The 13937-nt window shown below is 44.4% G+C and overlaps 1 protein-coding gene across 1 annotated transcript in view; it reads right to left on the bottom strand.

Moving 5' to 3' along the window:
- Positions 1–3083: 3083 nt before the first annotated feature.
- Positions 3084–13937, bottom strand: part of FBXL7 (F-box and leucine rich repeat protein 7) — a 373746-nt gene continuing 362892 nt past the window's right edge. Inside the window, exons 3-4 of the mRNA XM_079144579.1 lie at positions 12568–13179; positions 3084–6423 (exon numbers count right to left, since the gene is read on the bottom strand). Of these exons, the coding sequence (XP_079000705.1) occupies positions 5687–6423; positions 12568–13179 (1349 nt within the window). The 3' untranslated portion in view covers positions 3084–5686. The remainder of the gene's footprint in view (positions 6424–12567; positions 13180–13937) is intronic.

Genomic DNA, 13937 nt, shown 5'->3' on the forward strand with positions numbered 1-13937 from the left:
GGTCTATAACAACTAGAGTGGACACAAGGAGTACCCAAGATAGCAGAAAAATCCAAGGGTTACTGAGGAGTCCCCTCACCGTCTTTCTGAGCTGGAATTCCAGGCATATAGCTGTGTTTGGACTGCCATTGGCATGCTGTTTGGGAAGACAGGCACGCTGTTGTAAGATTCTTAGGTAGTTTGTTAAAGAAATTGTGCTCCAGTGTGGTTTCCTGACAATGTTCCCATCCAATAAAATACACACTTGTGTGTATGTGTGTGTCTGCAACACAGAATCTGCCATGTCTCTACATTGCTGATCTAAGGCAGTAATAATGTTAATCTATGCAAATTACTTCTTAACCATATCAAATACAGTTCCTCTGAATGGGCTTCATGTACTGCATCAGTTTGTTACTGTTTGATGCCCACCTTTTCAGAGTATACAATCCAGTTCAAAGGTCTTTTCCCCTTATTTCTCTGTCTTAACACTGTTGTTTTGGTAAATTCAATCAGGACAGGACCCCTGGTTACAAAGCAGTACCGACATGTATTATGTCTTAATAAACACCTGTTGGATTAAGGATATTGCCATGCTTTTTAAAAATTTCATTCCCTAATCCTAACTTATTACATGGTTCCTTTATGATCTGAGTTCCTTTATGGTAAAGATACTTATTTATTTTAAATATTTCTTTTTAGTTGTTGATGAACCTTTTTTTTTTTTTTTTTTCTTTTTATTTATATGTGGTGCTGGGAATCAAACCCAGTGCTTCACACATGCTAGGCAAAGGCTCTGCCACTGGGCCACAACCACAACCCAGGATGCTTATTTATTCACCCAGAACCTGCTATAGTACCTGACACAGAATAAGTGATCAATGAATGGTTAAGGCTTATTTATATTTTTGTGATTGGAACTTTTTGGGCCTCCTTGTTCAGGGGAAAGATGATTGCAATCTCCAGTCTTCATGATATATTGCTCATCAGATGGGAAAAAAACTTAAATATACTGACCTCAGCAGAGTAAAATCCAGAAGCCAAGCAGCTGCAAAGACAAATATTCCACAATATAGAAATAACTAGTTGGAAACATTTAGGTCAAGCATTTTTAGTGGTCCAGCAAGGTCATCTTCAGAAATTTGGATGATGCTCACTGCTAAATTTTTGAGTGACAGTCAGAACTTAAAGGCAGCCTTCCTGTGTAGTCCATGAGATTGCCTCGGAGATGCAGATACTACCTGAGCTAGCTCTGCAGGAGAGGACCCATCTGTTTTCTTGCTAGGTAGGGATTATGACTTTTCCAACTCACAAAGGGAAATGTTCTTTCATCCAGTGTGGTTTAAAATGCTAACTGACCTCCTCTTGAGAGGTTCAAAAGGGCTCTATAAGAGGGGCCTGTGGTTTTAGGAGATAATGATGCATGAAAAGAGAAAAGGAGGCATAAGCATATCTGGTGTGCATTTCTGGATGCAGTGTCCACATCTGAGTGTCTCTGAGTGTCTTTGAGACTATTTCTCACCTCAAGTGAGTGGCTTTACCCCCTTGATGGTCATTTTACTTGAAACTTGCCCAAGTTGCTCCTTAGGCAACTGGAGCTATGTTTTGGCAACTCTCAGAGATAGCCTCAGTCCCACCATCGACAAAGGGCGGGCTCTCCCTGCCCTGTGCTGTTTTTCATCCCCGCTTCAGAAGGACAACTTCTGGTGTGCAGAACGGAAAGAAGAAACCAATGGACTAACAGCACACAAGACGAAAACCAATTGAGCTTCACAGATTTTCTGTCAACATTTTCCCTGTAATAGTTCCCTATTTTAATGTCCTTGTTTCCTCTTCTATTGTCTATTCAAAACTTTCTTCCAATCAACTTCTCTGTGAGTTAATCATGATTGGCAGCTATTGAACAAATGTACTACTTTTGGTGACTCCTCTGTGATAATTTGGACAGCAAAGCAGTAAATAATAAAACTGGTAAATAGTTATATTGTGTCACTTGTCTCCTTAAAAATACTCAAGCTTTTCACTTGGTACACTTTCGATATCAAATCAAACTCCTTGAAGACTTTTTTTCTCATTGTGAACAATGTCAGCTTAAGAAGTTGTGAATCTCAGGGAATGGTTTTTACTTTTTGTTAGTCTTATTCTGAGATCCTGAGAAGAGGTGCACCAAACCACCTGAAATTATGTCCCAGGGCAATTAAGAGTCCTACTGGTGTATATGAGAGTTATCAAAGCAACTCGGGGTTGAGGACTAATACATTTAAAATTAATATTTCTTAAAGTCTTTCTAGTTCTAAGGATGAAGTTCTCTAATTAGCTCTCAGTACTTGCTTCCTATTTTATTGATTTCTCAGATCTAAAAGTCTAGGTGAGGAGGGAGGGATTTGGCATTTCATTCTTTCCAGCTGACTGACACTATTTCCTTTTAGATCAGGTAGTCATATTCTCTTTCCAGATCCTAAGACTCTAACACACTTTGCTTGGTTTTTGGTTTATAACATCTACTTGCCAGCATAATCATGAAGATTCATCCAATATCTGTAACCAGGGCCAGGGCAAAATATATTTCGATCCATAATTACTTTTCCATAATTCTGAAATCCAAGAAGTTCTGAAAAATAGACTTTTTTTTCATTATTGCACGGATTAATTTGGCAACAAAACCTGACCTGAACTGATGCAAGCCTATTTATAATCTTTAATAATCTTGCACAGAGTGACCATTTATATGTATTGCCAAAGAAAAACTAACATGTTCAATTAGGGTGCTGTCCCCAGTCTATGCTGAGGATGTTACAAAATACACCATATATAACTCCCTGAAATATGCAAAATCATGAATTCCAAAACCTGCACCAAGAGTTTGGATTAAGACCTGAACTATATTGTGAAGGTAATATTTTATCACTTAGTGCCAATTCTAAGCCAAAGCCATTAGTCATTAGATGGAAAGACCATGGATCCAACTTTACAGGGATGACAGTAGCAGCAACTTGACTTCTGTTGTCTTTAAACATAAAGCAAGCTTCTTGCTCACTTTTGAGTGTCCCCATCTGAATACCACACTCTCTGAAAAGGATCTAAAAAAAAAATGCTGAGCCTAATTACCAACATATTGCTTTATTTCTTGGTGGTAGTAAATTAAGGCTTTCTAGAGTCATACAGCACGCAGTGATTTGAACATTAGAATTACAAGAACAATGAGCATTCAATTTAGCAGAGCCAGGAAGGAAGCAATGTTTTAAAAGAGATAAATTGTTTGCTGAGGACTTTTGCTTGGTCTCTAAAAATCTGCTGAGCTGTTTCCCAGTAACCTCTATCACAAATTCATACCCCAAGGGGAAGCAGAATGGATGAAGAGGACACTGGGAAAGAGGAGAAACTGGACCAGACAGCATGTGCTGGGCAGGCAACCAATGTGAGATGTGGTCTTGGTCTCATGCCTGGAAGGCAGACAGGTCAGGTGATGTGGTCAGGTGCTGGTGACAAGACACTTGGAATGGTTCAGAGAGTCATTCTGGATCTCCCTGCTCATTCCAAGAGTATAAAACCAGTTTATCTAGAATATCCCAGAACCAAGGGTTAGGGACAATCATCTGTGACTTCCAAATTCTGAAACTGTGGTAGTCACAAGTCACAGAGCAGGGGTATGTTCCTTTCAAATTCTATTATGGTTCTAAATTCTATGGCTATCACAAAACACTGTCCCCAGTCAAACAAGTCACTTTCCCTCATGGAATATAGCACTGATTGCATAACCGGGTTGAGAATGATATCAGTTGGACAGAAAGCCACGTTTTCTATGATGCACAGTAGAAACCTCCTGGACAGACTCCTCCCATCACTCTAGCTCCTCCTTCCTGACATGAGACTGCAGTGTGCGCGGGAGCCTACAGTAGGAGTGCAGTTGTCGAGTGAGTGTCATGTAAGCTGGGTCTGAAACAAAGCTCATTCGGCTAGGAGATGCAGCGTTCTGGAATTGGACATTGGGCCCTTTGATGAGGTGTTTCAGCAGCAATGAAGAAGGGGCACGGCCAGAGACTCATTTGGAAAAGGTCCTGGGTTTACGAATAAATGACACTGTATTTCATGAGCATGGTATTTCTCCTGGCTACCTGATTTCACATTATGGGGCTAGCAAATCAACTTATATCAAAATAGGGCCATTTAAAATTCCATCCATTTAAAACTCATATTTTGTCATGATGTTAATGTCCTATTCCAAGGGTTGGTTAGTGGGCTAGCATCTGTCTTATCAATGAGTTCCCTCTTCCATTGTCTGAGATTTCTGAATGCACAGTATTTAAACACCTGGAAGTCTACTTTGTATTCTTTAAAGGAATGCATGCAGACAGCCACGGAGACACAAGGTGGCAATTTGCACAATTAAACATTTACAAACTTAACCCCAGTAGGCTCCATGTGATGAAGTCTGGATGCATAAAGAAATAAATAGATGAGAAAAATCAAAATGCAATCTAAATGACAAAAACCCACAGCGTCTGTCTCTGCCAGCTGCAGGACAGATGTGCCTGATGTATGCCACATGTGCACTGAGAGGGATTAGAAAAACCTTTGAGAACATGAGTTCTCTTGGGCCTCACTTGTTAATTAAAAATTGCAAGGGTCTTTCCTCCCTTTGAAAACACTCAGAAGATAAGTCTTGATTGGGGGATTTAAACTTCCCCATCTTCAGACATTTTGGTTCTCTGCTAAGACGATGTGGAGTAGGGGAATGCTGAAAGTACTTGTGCACAGAAACCAAAGCATCCAGCGAGGCAGGAGAAGATGTGCCACCCAAACAGGTTGAGAGGTGGATGGTACTTGCATGGGAGCTACAGGACACAGGACCCTGTGCGCACTGACATCAGCACTCTGGAATCTCCTGAAAGCACAGCCCAATTAATTCTCTTGAAAGAGGTAGATGCCTGTGCTCTGTTTTAAGTTTTCTATTTATTGGCATCTCTGTTCTCTCAATCCTAAAATGGTCATGAGGCTAATTCTCCAGCTGGATGGCTTCTGATTCAGTGCCGCAAGCTGGAAGCCTAGAGAGGTGAAGTTTTTGGCCAAGGTCACGCAGCTAGTGGCAGAGCCCGAGAAAGAACAAAAGCCTCTTCTTCCACCATGCTGCTTGCCATATCCAATTTTTTCTTCTTTTTAAAGGTCTGGAAAGCTCTTTGTAATTTCAAAGTGATTTAGGACACTTTTTTAACAATAATTTGCTTGGGATGGGATTGAGTAGCGGGGCTTAGGTCAACCAAGCAGTTTGAAGAGGAAGTCTAGAGAGTGCTATTGTTCTGCTACTTTTGTGGCAGCTGCTGATGGAGGGGAGTGGAGCTCAGGGCGGGGATGTGGAGGGTGGGGGTGTGGCCTGTGTCCAGGAGCGCTTGCGGGGAGAGGAAAGTAAGGTACATTTCTAAAGACACCGCCATCTGCCTGCTAAGGAACATCCCATGTGAGAAGAGAAACTGCCTACAAATGACCTGACCCAAAACACTTTGCTGTACTAGAAATGTGTTCTTTACCCTTTAATTTCTTTGACCCTGGCACCCATGAGAAATGAGGAAAAAGAAAAGCTAGATGTCGTAGAATCTTCCTGAAAGAAACAGCTGCTGAGTGGGTGTCGGTGCTTACATATGCTGCTTTTAAAAAACATTTTGTTTGGTTCGTGTTTGTATGGAGACCATGCCTGACGAAAGCTGTCCCTTCAGAAGAAGGCAGGGTTGGTGTGCTCGATGACGCAGCGCTTGCAGTGGCGTTTGACAAACCGCAGGGCCTCCACGGAAACCTCGCAGTCTTGGACATTCAGCATTTGGAGGTCAAAGCAGTTGGCGGCCACGATCTGCAGGCCCTGGCCGGTGATGCTCTCGCAGGACTTGAGGCTGAGGCGCTTGAGATTGAAGCAGTTCAGGGCCAGGCACTCCAGGCCCGTGTCGGAGACCAAAGGGCATTTGCCGATGTCCAGAGACTTGAGTTTCGTGCAGTTCTTGGCGAGGTACTCCACGCCGTGGTCCGTGATGCCCTCGCAGCCCCTCGCGTTGAGGTAGCGCAGCTTGCTGCAGTACTTGGCCACGTAGCGGATGCCCACGTCGGTCACGCGGCCGCAGTGGGCAATGCTGAGGTACCGCAGGCGGGACTCCAGCTTGGCGATCTCCCGCAGGCCGAAGTCGCTGACGAAGCGGCAGTCGCTGACGCTCAGCTCCTTGATGGACGTGCAGTAGATCACCAGGTAGCGGAGTCCCTCATCAGTGAGGCGGACGCAGCGTCGCAGGTACAGGTGGGTCAGCTGCGTGCAGTGCGCAGCGATGGTGTGCAGGCCCTCGTCCTCCAGCACGAAGCAGTCCGTCATGTCCAGGTAGCGGATGGAAATCTGTTTGCCATGCAAGGGGGACAATTTAATGGAGGCCTCCCGGGTCAAGCTGATGCAGGTCACTTTGGAGCACCCTACATGAAGAGACAGAACACATGCTCAGAGCAACTGGGGGTGGGGGGGTGGGGGGGATGCCATTACTAATTCCTAATTCTCCCCAAGCTCAAGCCAGGATGCTACCCCTTCCTGTCTTGATCCCTACGGAGAAAAAGGCAACAAAGGATTCCCTAAGTTCATGTGATTGACTATTTTGATTATTTGGGTTTACAGGGATTCACTGGCTTTAAGTGCAAAAGGTCAGACTAGTTCTGATAGATCAGAGTCGAGGAGGATCCATTACTGATCCATCACTAGTTGCTTGACATAGAGCAAATCCATCTTTCTGAGCATTTCCTGATGAAATGCTCAGGAAGGATGATCATGGTCTGGAAAAGGTAGGTGTGAAAACGTGAGAGAGTGTGTATAAATATCTACACTAGCCCTGGAAAGACCCAAGAGCTCAGTAAAGGCCCTGCAATGGTCAGGATGCTCCTTGGTCCAAGGAAATAAGGCAAAGCTGAATATGATCTTGGTTTGGTAGAAAGTGCCCTGGGTTCACACCTGGTTCAGTTCTACTCTTGATGACTTCAGGCAGGAGGTTAGACTTTAACTTTTCTACATCTCAAGACTACATCTCAACAGCTGGCAAGCCTAGGATGAGGATACAGGGAGACGATGGATATGAAGGTACATTTGAAAACTCTATGGGAAATGTTGATACTTATTAATCTACTCAGGTCGTTCTGGGGATTCAAGTCAATCCTCTTCAGCAGACGAAGACAACAGTGTCATCTGGATCACTGCCCTAGACTCTCTACGTGTCTCTCTGCCCTTCCTGAGTCCCTACCTCAATTATCCACACTTCTGCCAGAGGGGCCTGGAGAATGGAGCTCAAACCACATCACTCTTCTCAAAGCCTTTGGATGGCACTTGTTTCACTCCAAGCATAAAACTGGGAGTCTAATAGGGCTTCCGCCCCTTAGCCCACACCCCTGACCCCACTGGCCTTCTCACTGTTTCTTGGATGCCTCACATGCTGTCTGGTCTCAGGATCTGTGCTCCATGGAGCTTCCTCAGATAGCTCCAAGGATGTTCCCCAACTTTCTCAGGTCTCCAGGACAATGTGGGTTCCTTGGACAAATTTTTCGCTGATTGCCCGGTGAAGACCAGCATCCCCTGTCTCATTCCCCTTTATTTCCAGCGCTCTTGGTATTATTTGGTATTTATTTGTCTACTTATTTATTTGCAGTCTTCTTGCTCTGGAATGCATGCTCTTGAGGAAAGGACTCTGGGTCACTCATGACTGTCTCTCCTCTTTGCTGAGTGGGTGAAAAAAAATAAAAATTATTAATTTAAATTATAAATTTATAGAGGGAAGACTAGAAGTGATAACCCAAAGTCCAAAATTTAGATGTCCTTCAGACTACCCTGAAATATACCCTGGAGTATATTTGTACTGAAAAACAGCTGTTTATTTTATACTTCATTTAAGCACATTTTGTGTGATGTATGAAGTTTATAAAGCACTTCTATAAATATTTTCTTGTCTGAGTCTTAAAACAATATATTTTACAGACAAGGAACATCTTAATGCTTGGGAAGATATCTTTGGATGACTAAATATTGTTTCTAATGCCCTAAAATATGTGTGTATAAATTATATATATATATATATATATATACACATGTTTGTTCTAAATAATTATTGCATATTTGTATATGACATATAAAATTCATGGTGTATTTCAGTTCACTAAATATTACCTTACAAAACATGTAAATCTGTAGTACATAAGCATAAATAATGAATACCAAGAGTCAATACTTATTATATAAGTAGATGTATATTTGTACATATTTCATTCTACCACCTAGACTGTAACTATTTCTCATTCCTCTCTGTTTTCCAAATCCTTCTGGCAGTTTTGAAGTCAGTGCTTCACTCCAGACCCCTCTGAATCTCGGCTCTCACGGCAATGTCCAAGGGTTCTAAAGGGCCACACGCAGAGCTCTTGGGGACTTTTCTCCCACCTCCTGGCAGGCTGCCCAGGAAACACATAAACACAGGTCCTGGGCATAACAGGGTACAAATGCCATGTGCTACCAAGTCAAGAATTTCAGGAGGGAGTGAAGCACACAGTCCCACACTGGGATACAGAGATGGGACTCTTTAGAGGCTGCCCATGCTGCTCACGCTGGGCCTGTGGGCTCCACGGCTTTGTGAGAGGGGGTTAGTCCCCCAACAACTTTAACTTTGAAATCTCTGTTTGCTTGGTGTTTATTTTGTTGGGATGACTGTAATCCAGCTCTGAATTGATTTAATGATCATTTTACTAATCTAAAGTGATCTGTGTACTTTATTCAATGATTTTTAATATTAGTTACCTCCCTGATTCTTGCCTTTTTACTAAATTTGGATTAAAAAGAAAATAAATTGGTTCATGGCTCAGTAGATAATATTTATGGGTAGTTCATGCATTCATATATTATAGATATAGAAAGAACCCTAGAAATAATCCAATTTAAGCTTCACTTTAAAAGAAGGAGGCATTTCAAACTCAATGAGATTATGGGATCATATAACCCTTCTTTCTTTTCTTTCTTATTTTTTAAATTTTTATTTTGTGTGTGTGTATGTGTGTGTGTGTTGCTGGAGATTGAAGCCAGGGCCTTAAGCATGCTAGCACATACTCTACCACTGAGCCGCACCTCCAGCTCGGGTAAGTTTCTTGACTTTCTGGCTTAAATTGTAAGAGGGGAGAAAAAAAATGACTAGGTGTACCACAAAATTGATGAATGACACAAGAGATTTACAGTTGATGGGTCGGCATGAGGTGAACATTCAGATACTGGGTAACTGGGAGTTTTGGAAGTGGTGATACCTAAGGGAATCTTTGAAAGAGAAAAATAATTCGAATACATTAGATATGGAGGTCCTGGTGGTAAAATAATATCAAGGCGAATCTGAGTAGCAAGAAAGCACGGAGGGAAGTCTACGGAGGAGTGAGGCAAGTCCACAGAGAAGAACTCAGGGTGTCGGAGAGGGAAAGGACTGCACAGGGAATTGCCCACATGGATTGGAAAACTCTGTGGGGTTCCTTTAATTAATTCCAGATTTCATTTGACTTTCACAAATTTGCTCTTCATTACCATTTCCTCTGCTATTGGGTTAACATCCCTACTTTCTCTGGGATGTAAGATAGCCAAGTCAGCGGACACCAACTACTGACTCCTCAGATGTTAGCAACATGACGGTGCAGCACTGGCGACAGTAACCCCCGTGACCTCTGAGCGCGGCATGTTTTCAGCAGAGCACACACGTGAGGCCTCCGTGAGATTAACTCATGGACCTCCCAGAGCCATTCTTCCTTCTGAGGAATTTTAACGGCTGAAATACAGTGTCCAGAGTGCTTGCTTGTCATTCTAACTAATGCAAATTTCCAACCTGGCAGAGGTCAAGATGACTGCTACTTTTTAAAGGCTTTGACACTCCTCTGTAATTACAATGTCCTAAAGCATAAATATAAAATGCCTTTTTTATGCCCATTTATAAGCTCATAAAGAGTTGCTAGAAAGGGACTCAGAAATACACAAACAGCCTGTTGAAAACCTCGGTGATGCTCTACCTGCCCATACTTAAAAGGCAGACACACAGGAGGGAACCCTGGGTGTCGTGAGGTAGGGAATGCTATAGCCAGGTGATGCTCCACTGGACGAGTTCGTTAAGAGAGTTGTTGGGGAGGTCAGGGGTCAGAGGAGGGACTGGCATGCAGGCCACAATGGGTGACCGTCCATCACTACATGCACAGATATACAGTGCTTGTGATTGGGGACACTGAACATACATGGGACAGGGCCCTCATTTAGGGCCTGACATGCTCAATTGAGGAGCTTGTGAACTTTTTCCTGGAAGTCACAGGCAACAGTTGGAGGTTTTATGAAGAAAGTGAAGACTGGATTTGTAGTTTGAAAGACTCTGAGGCTGTTGTGTGGCAGGTGGGCTGAGCAGCTGAGATGGGTGTGGAGAGAATGGTTTAGGAAGCTTGCCTCCAGGGAGGCAGGGGAGGGCAGGCCTCAGGGCACCTGGAAAGTAAAATCACCTGGACAGAAATGATTAGTGAGGGGAAAAAGTGTGACTCCCAGGTCTCCTATTAGAGAGGACCCTGTGGAAGCAATTTTTGTTTGTAATAACTGTAACATTTAATTTTTTGAAAATTTAATATATTCTATTGATGTTTAAACATATTAATAAAGGTAATATGTGATATGTAAAATGCTATAGCCGATTTTAATATTTTTCAGTGACTTTCAATAGGGGCATTTACTGCCTTACTAGTTGCAGGATAGGTAAACTCATGTCCTCTAGGGGATTTGAGTTCTTGACCAGCTTGAATAAAAGTCAAGTTTATTGCCATGGAGAGGGCAGCCACTTTCTGAGGCCAGTTGCAAAAACCAGGGAGGACAAGGCACAGGGAAGAGAGCCTTGGCAATAAACAAGGAAAGTGAGACACAGTGAAGATGTCCTGCAACCTGCAAGTCAGTCAAGTTGATGTAGAGGACAGATATCAAGACTCAGTCACTGTCACTCAATAGGCGGAACAGCATCACTCAGGACAGAAGCCCAGAAATTTCCATTCCCAATAGCCAACCTAGTTTTATCATTTCTGGATTTCAAAAAGGACCCAGATTAGAGTGTTCAACTACTTTCAGTCTGTGTGAAGCATTCATGGTGAATCTCTTCAAGCAAGATGGGGATTCCAAAATGAATCATTTTCTAATCTAAGAAAATGTTTATAAAATGCTCCATTAGAATGTTAAAGCACATCACCCTACTTAATATTTTTTTAATCTAGAAAAAACTCTCAGTTGTCCCAAATCACGAAGTTTTGAAACGAGTTTCTACCACATCATAATGCTTTCTCTTTTCCAGAATTCCTTGGAGGAAAAATGTAAGAAAACCTCCTAATTTCCTGCTTCTCATGCTGGTGGCTTCTCATGACTAACCGAACACACAGTTGCTATGGTTTTGTCCTGAAGCCAGCTGAAGCAGAGGAGCAGCGTGCTGCTTTCCAGCCAGGGAAGGAATCTGCAAAAAATAATGGCCTGTCATCTGAAATATCTTCAGATGTCAGCTTTCAAAAGGGAGAGCAAGCTGAGGGTGGATTTACCTCAGGTTTTGTTGGAGGGCGTCGTTTACCTCCGATGGTGTAAATCCCCAGGTCTGTGTATTTGCCCTGCACGGTGGTTTTTACTTCTTGACTCCCTCCCCAACCATCCCTGAGCTTGTGGCTCGCGCTGCACATTTCTTTAACTCCCTGACACATCTTACATGTTTCAGCCTCTCGCTTGTTCGTCTTTTAACTGTGCAGTGGGTGAGATAAAGAGAGGCTGTTAGTCAGGCCGGATCCCCGTCTGGCGCCAAAGTTTGACTCTGGGCTTTAATTCTTCCAGCCTGAGAGAGATTTTCAAGCAGAGCAACCATGCTGAGATCTCCTTCCATTCGGAAAAGGACTAAGGGTTTGATTCAATGGGCCTCGTTCTTGCACTATGTAGTTGAGAATTTTCACTAAAAAAAAGGTCTAAAATTAACCAGAGGGTGGGTGAAATATCAAGACTCACTTGGCCATGAAGTACTTCTCCAGTGACTGTGGAATGGCAAGCCATCATGAGCACGGCCCATGGCTGAGGGGTTCATCACCCACAGCAGGCACCGCTGCCAGGCCAGCGGAAAGAAGCATTCAAGGTCGCTTTCCTCTCTCAGGCATAGATCTCAGGCTTTATGAACCAACGAGTGGGCAAAAGGAAGCTTCTAAACGATGATGGAGTTAGTCACTCAGCTCCCCTTTATCTGAATTAGACATTTTGTTTCCATTTAGCTCTGAAGTGACTGTGAGCGGTATGGAGAGGAAGGTCACTGTAAGTCATACTCACCTGAACTCTCAGGTAAAGGTGCCCAGAGCTCCTCTACGGCACTGACATTATTTGATGAAGGGGGTACTTCTGGCCTTTGGGGTCACGGTTACATGAAGGCAGTATCTCAGGGAGAGCTGGCCTCTCTAGCACCCACTGCCCATCCCTGGTAGCCAACAAGAAGGGGATCCTCAAGGGGCGGCAATGCCTCTACTACTTTGGGGTGGTGCATTGGGAAAGCTGGAGCTGGGAGGGCAGTTTCCATTTACCTGACACGTCTAGGTGCTCCAGGTTGGGGCAGAGGGACACCACGTCAAAGACGGCCTCATTGGAGATATTGTAACAGCCTGAGACTTCCAGGCGCCTCAGTTCGGGGCAGCACTGGGCAATGGTGTAAAGCCCTCGGTCTGTGAGCCGCCGGCAGCCACTGACAATGACTGTTTCCAGCATGAGACAGACGTTGGGGGTGTCCTGGCAAAGCCTGCGGGTCAGCACCTTGAGCGCGCGGTCCACGTTGATGGTCTCGCCCATCAGGCGGATAGTCCTCCAGAGGCGCGGGTCCCAGGCCAGGTTGTACCAGCGGCGGCACACGCGTGCGCAGCGGCACAGCTGGTTGGTGGGCAGGAAGGAGAAGATCTGCACCATGCAGTGGTCCGGGAGCCGGTCTATGCTGGCCAGCTCTTTCTGGGGTCTGGAGGCGAGTCGGATGAGCGGGTGCGTGAGGCGCGTTGGGGGCGGGGAGTGGACCATAGCCACCGTCTCTCCGGTGACAGAGGATGAGGAGGTGGACGAGCCCCTTCCATTCTGAAATCCTGGTAAAGTCGGTGGACATATCAAGGCTGGGCTGGGCGTGCTCAGTGTGCGCATGCTCAGGTCAGAGTCTGGCAAAGGACAGAGAACAAAGAGTTAAAGGACCATGGTCTTACAGCAAACCCTGGGAAGGAAGGAGAAGCACCAGATTCTCAGAGAAGTGACAGGGGGCTACACTCACTGATATCCTTCGCTCCTGCCCATCCCCAGAGGCAGAAGCACAGGCAAGCATCACCAGTCCTAGAAAGATGCGAGTCCTCTGTGATCTACCCCAGCGGTGGGCAAATTGCCATGTTCACAGAGACTTTGCAGGCCATAAGGGCTGTCTCCATTACAGTGACTCATGCCTGCCATTGTGGTGCAAAAACTGCCATCAACAATACAGAAGAACAGGCATTGCAATTTCAATGAAACTTGTTTTATAAAAGGAGACCAGCCAGCCAGGCCCCTGCCTGTTCAGACCAGGGGACAAATATCCAGCCCGGCCCCCAATCTTTTGTGATCTCCCCCTTGTATTAATAGTGATCTTTCAAAGGAAACAGCTTCAAAGTTTCATTGTTTAGTTTCTGGGCAGAAAATTCATACATTAGGGACACAAACTGAATTTTCCAATTGTATTTTGATTAGTGGAAGATTATGATCATTTACATGTGAGGAGGCAGACTAGCGAGTGGGTAGAGAGCATCTGCTCTCTCTGCCCCACTTGCCCCAGGGGCATTCGGGACACATTAATTTGATGAAAGTCCTGGGGGAGCCTGCCCACCTCTTCTGTTGGGTCAGGCATGTCAGAGGACATGTCCCTTCTTTGAATAGATGGGAAAACATTTGT

This window comes from Sciurus vulgaris (assembly GCF_902686455.1).
Source record: "Sciurus vulgaris genome assembly, chromosome: 6".
Classification (NCBI taxonomy): Eukaryota; Metazoa; Chordata; class Mammalia; order Rodentia; family Sciuridae; genus Sciurus; species Sciurus vulgaris.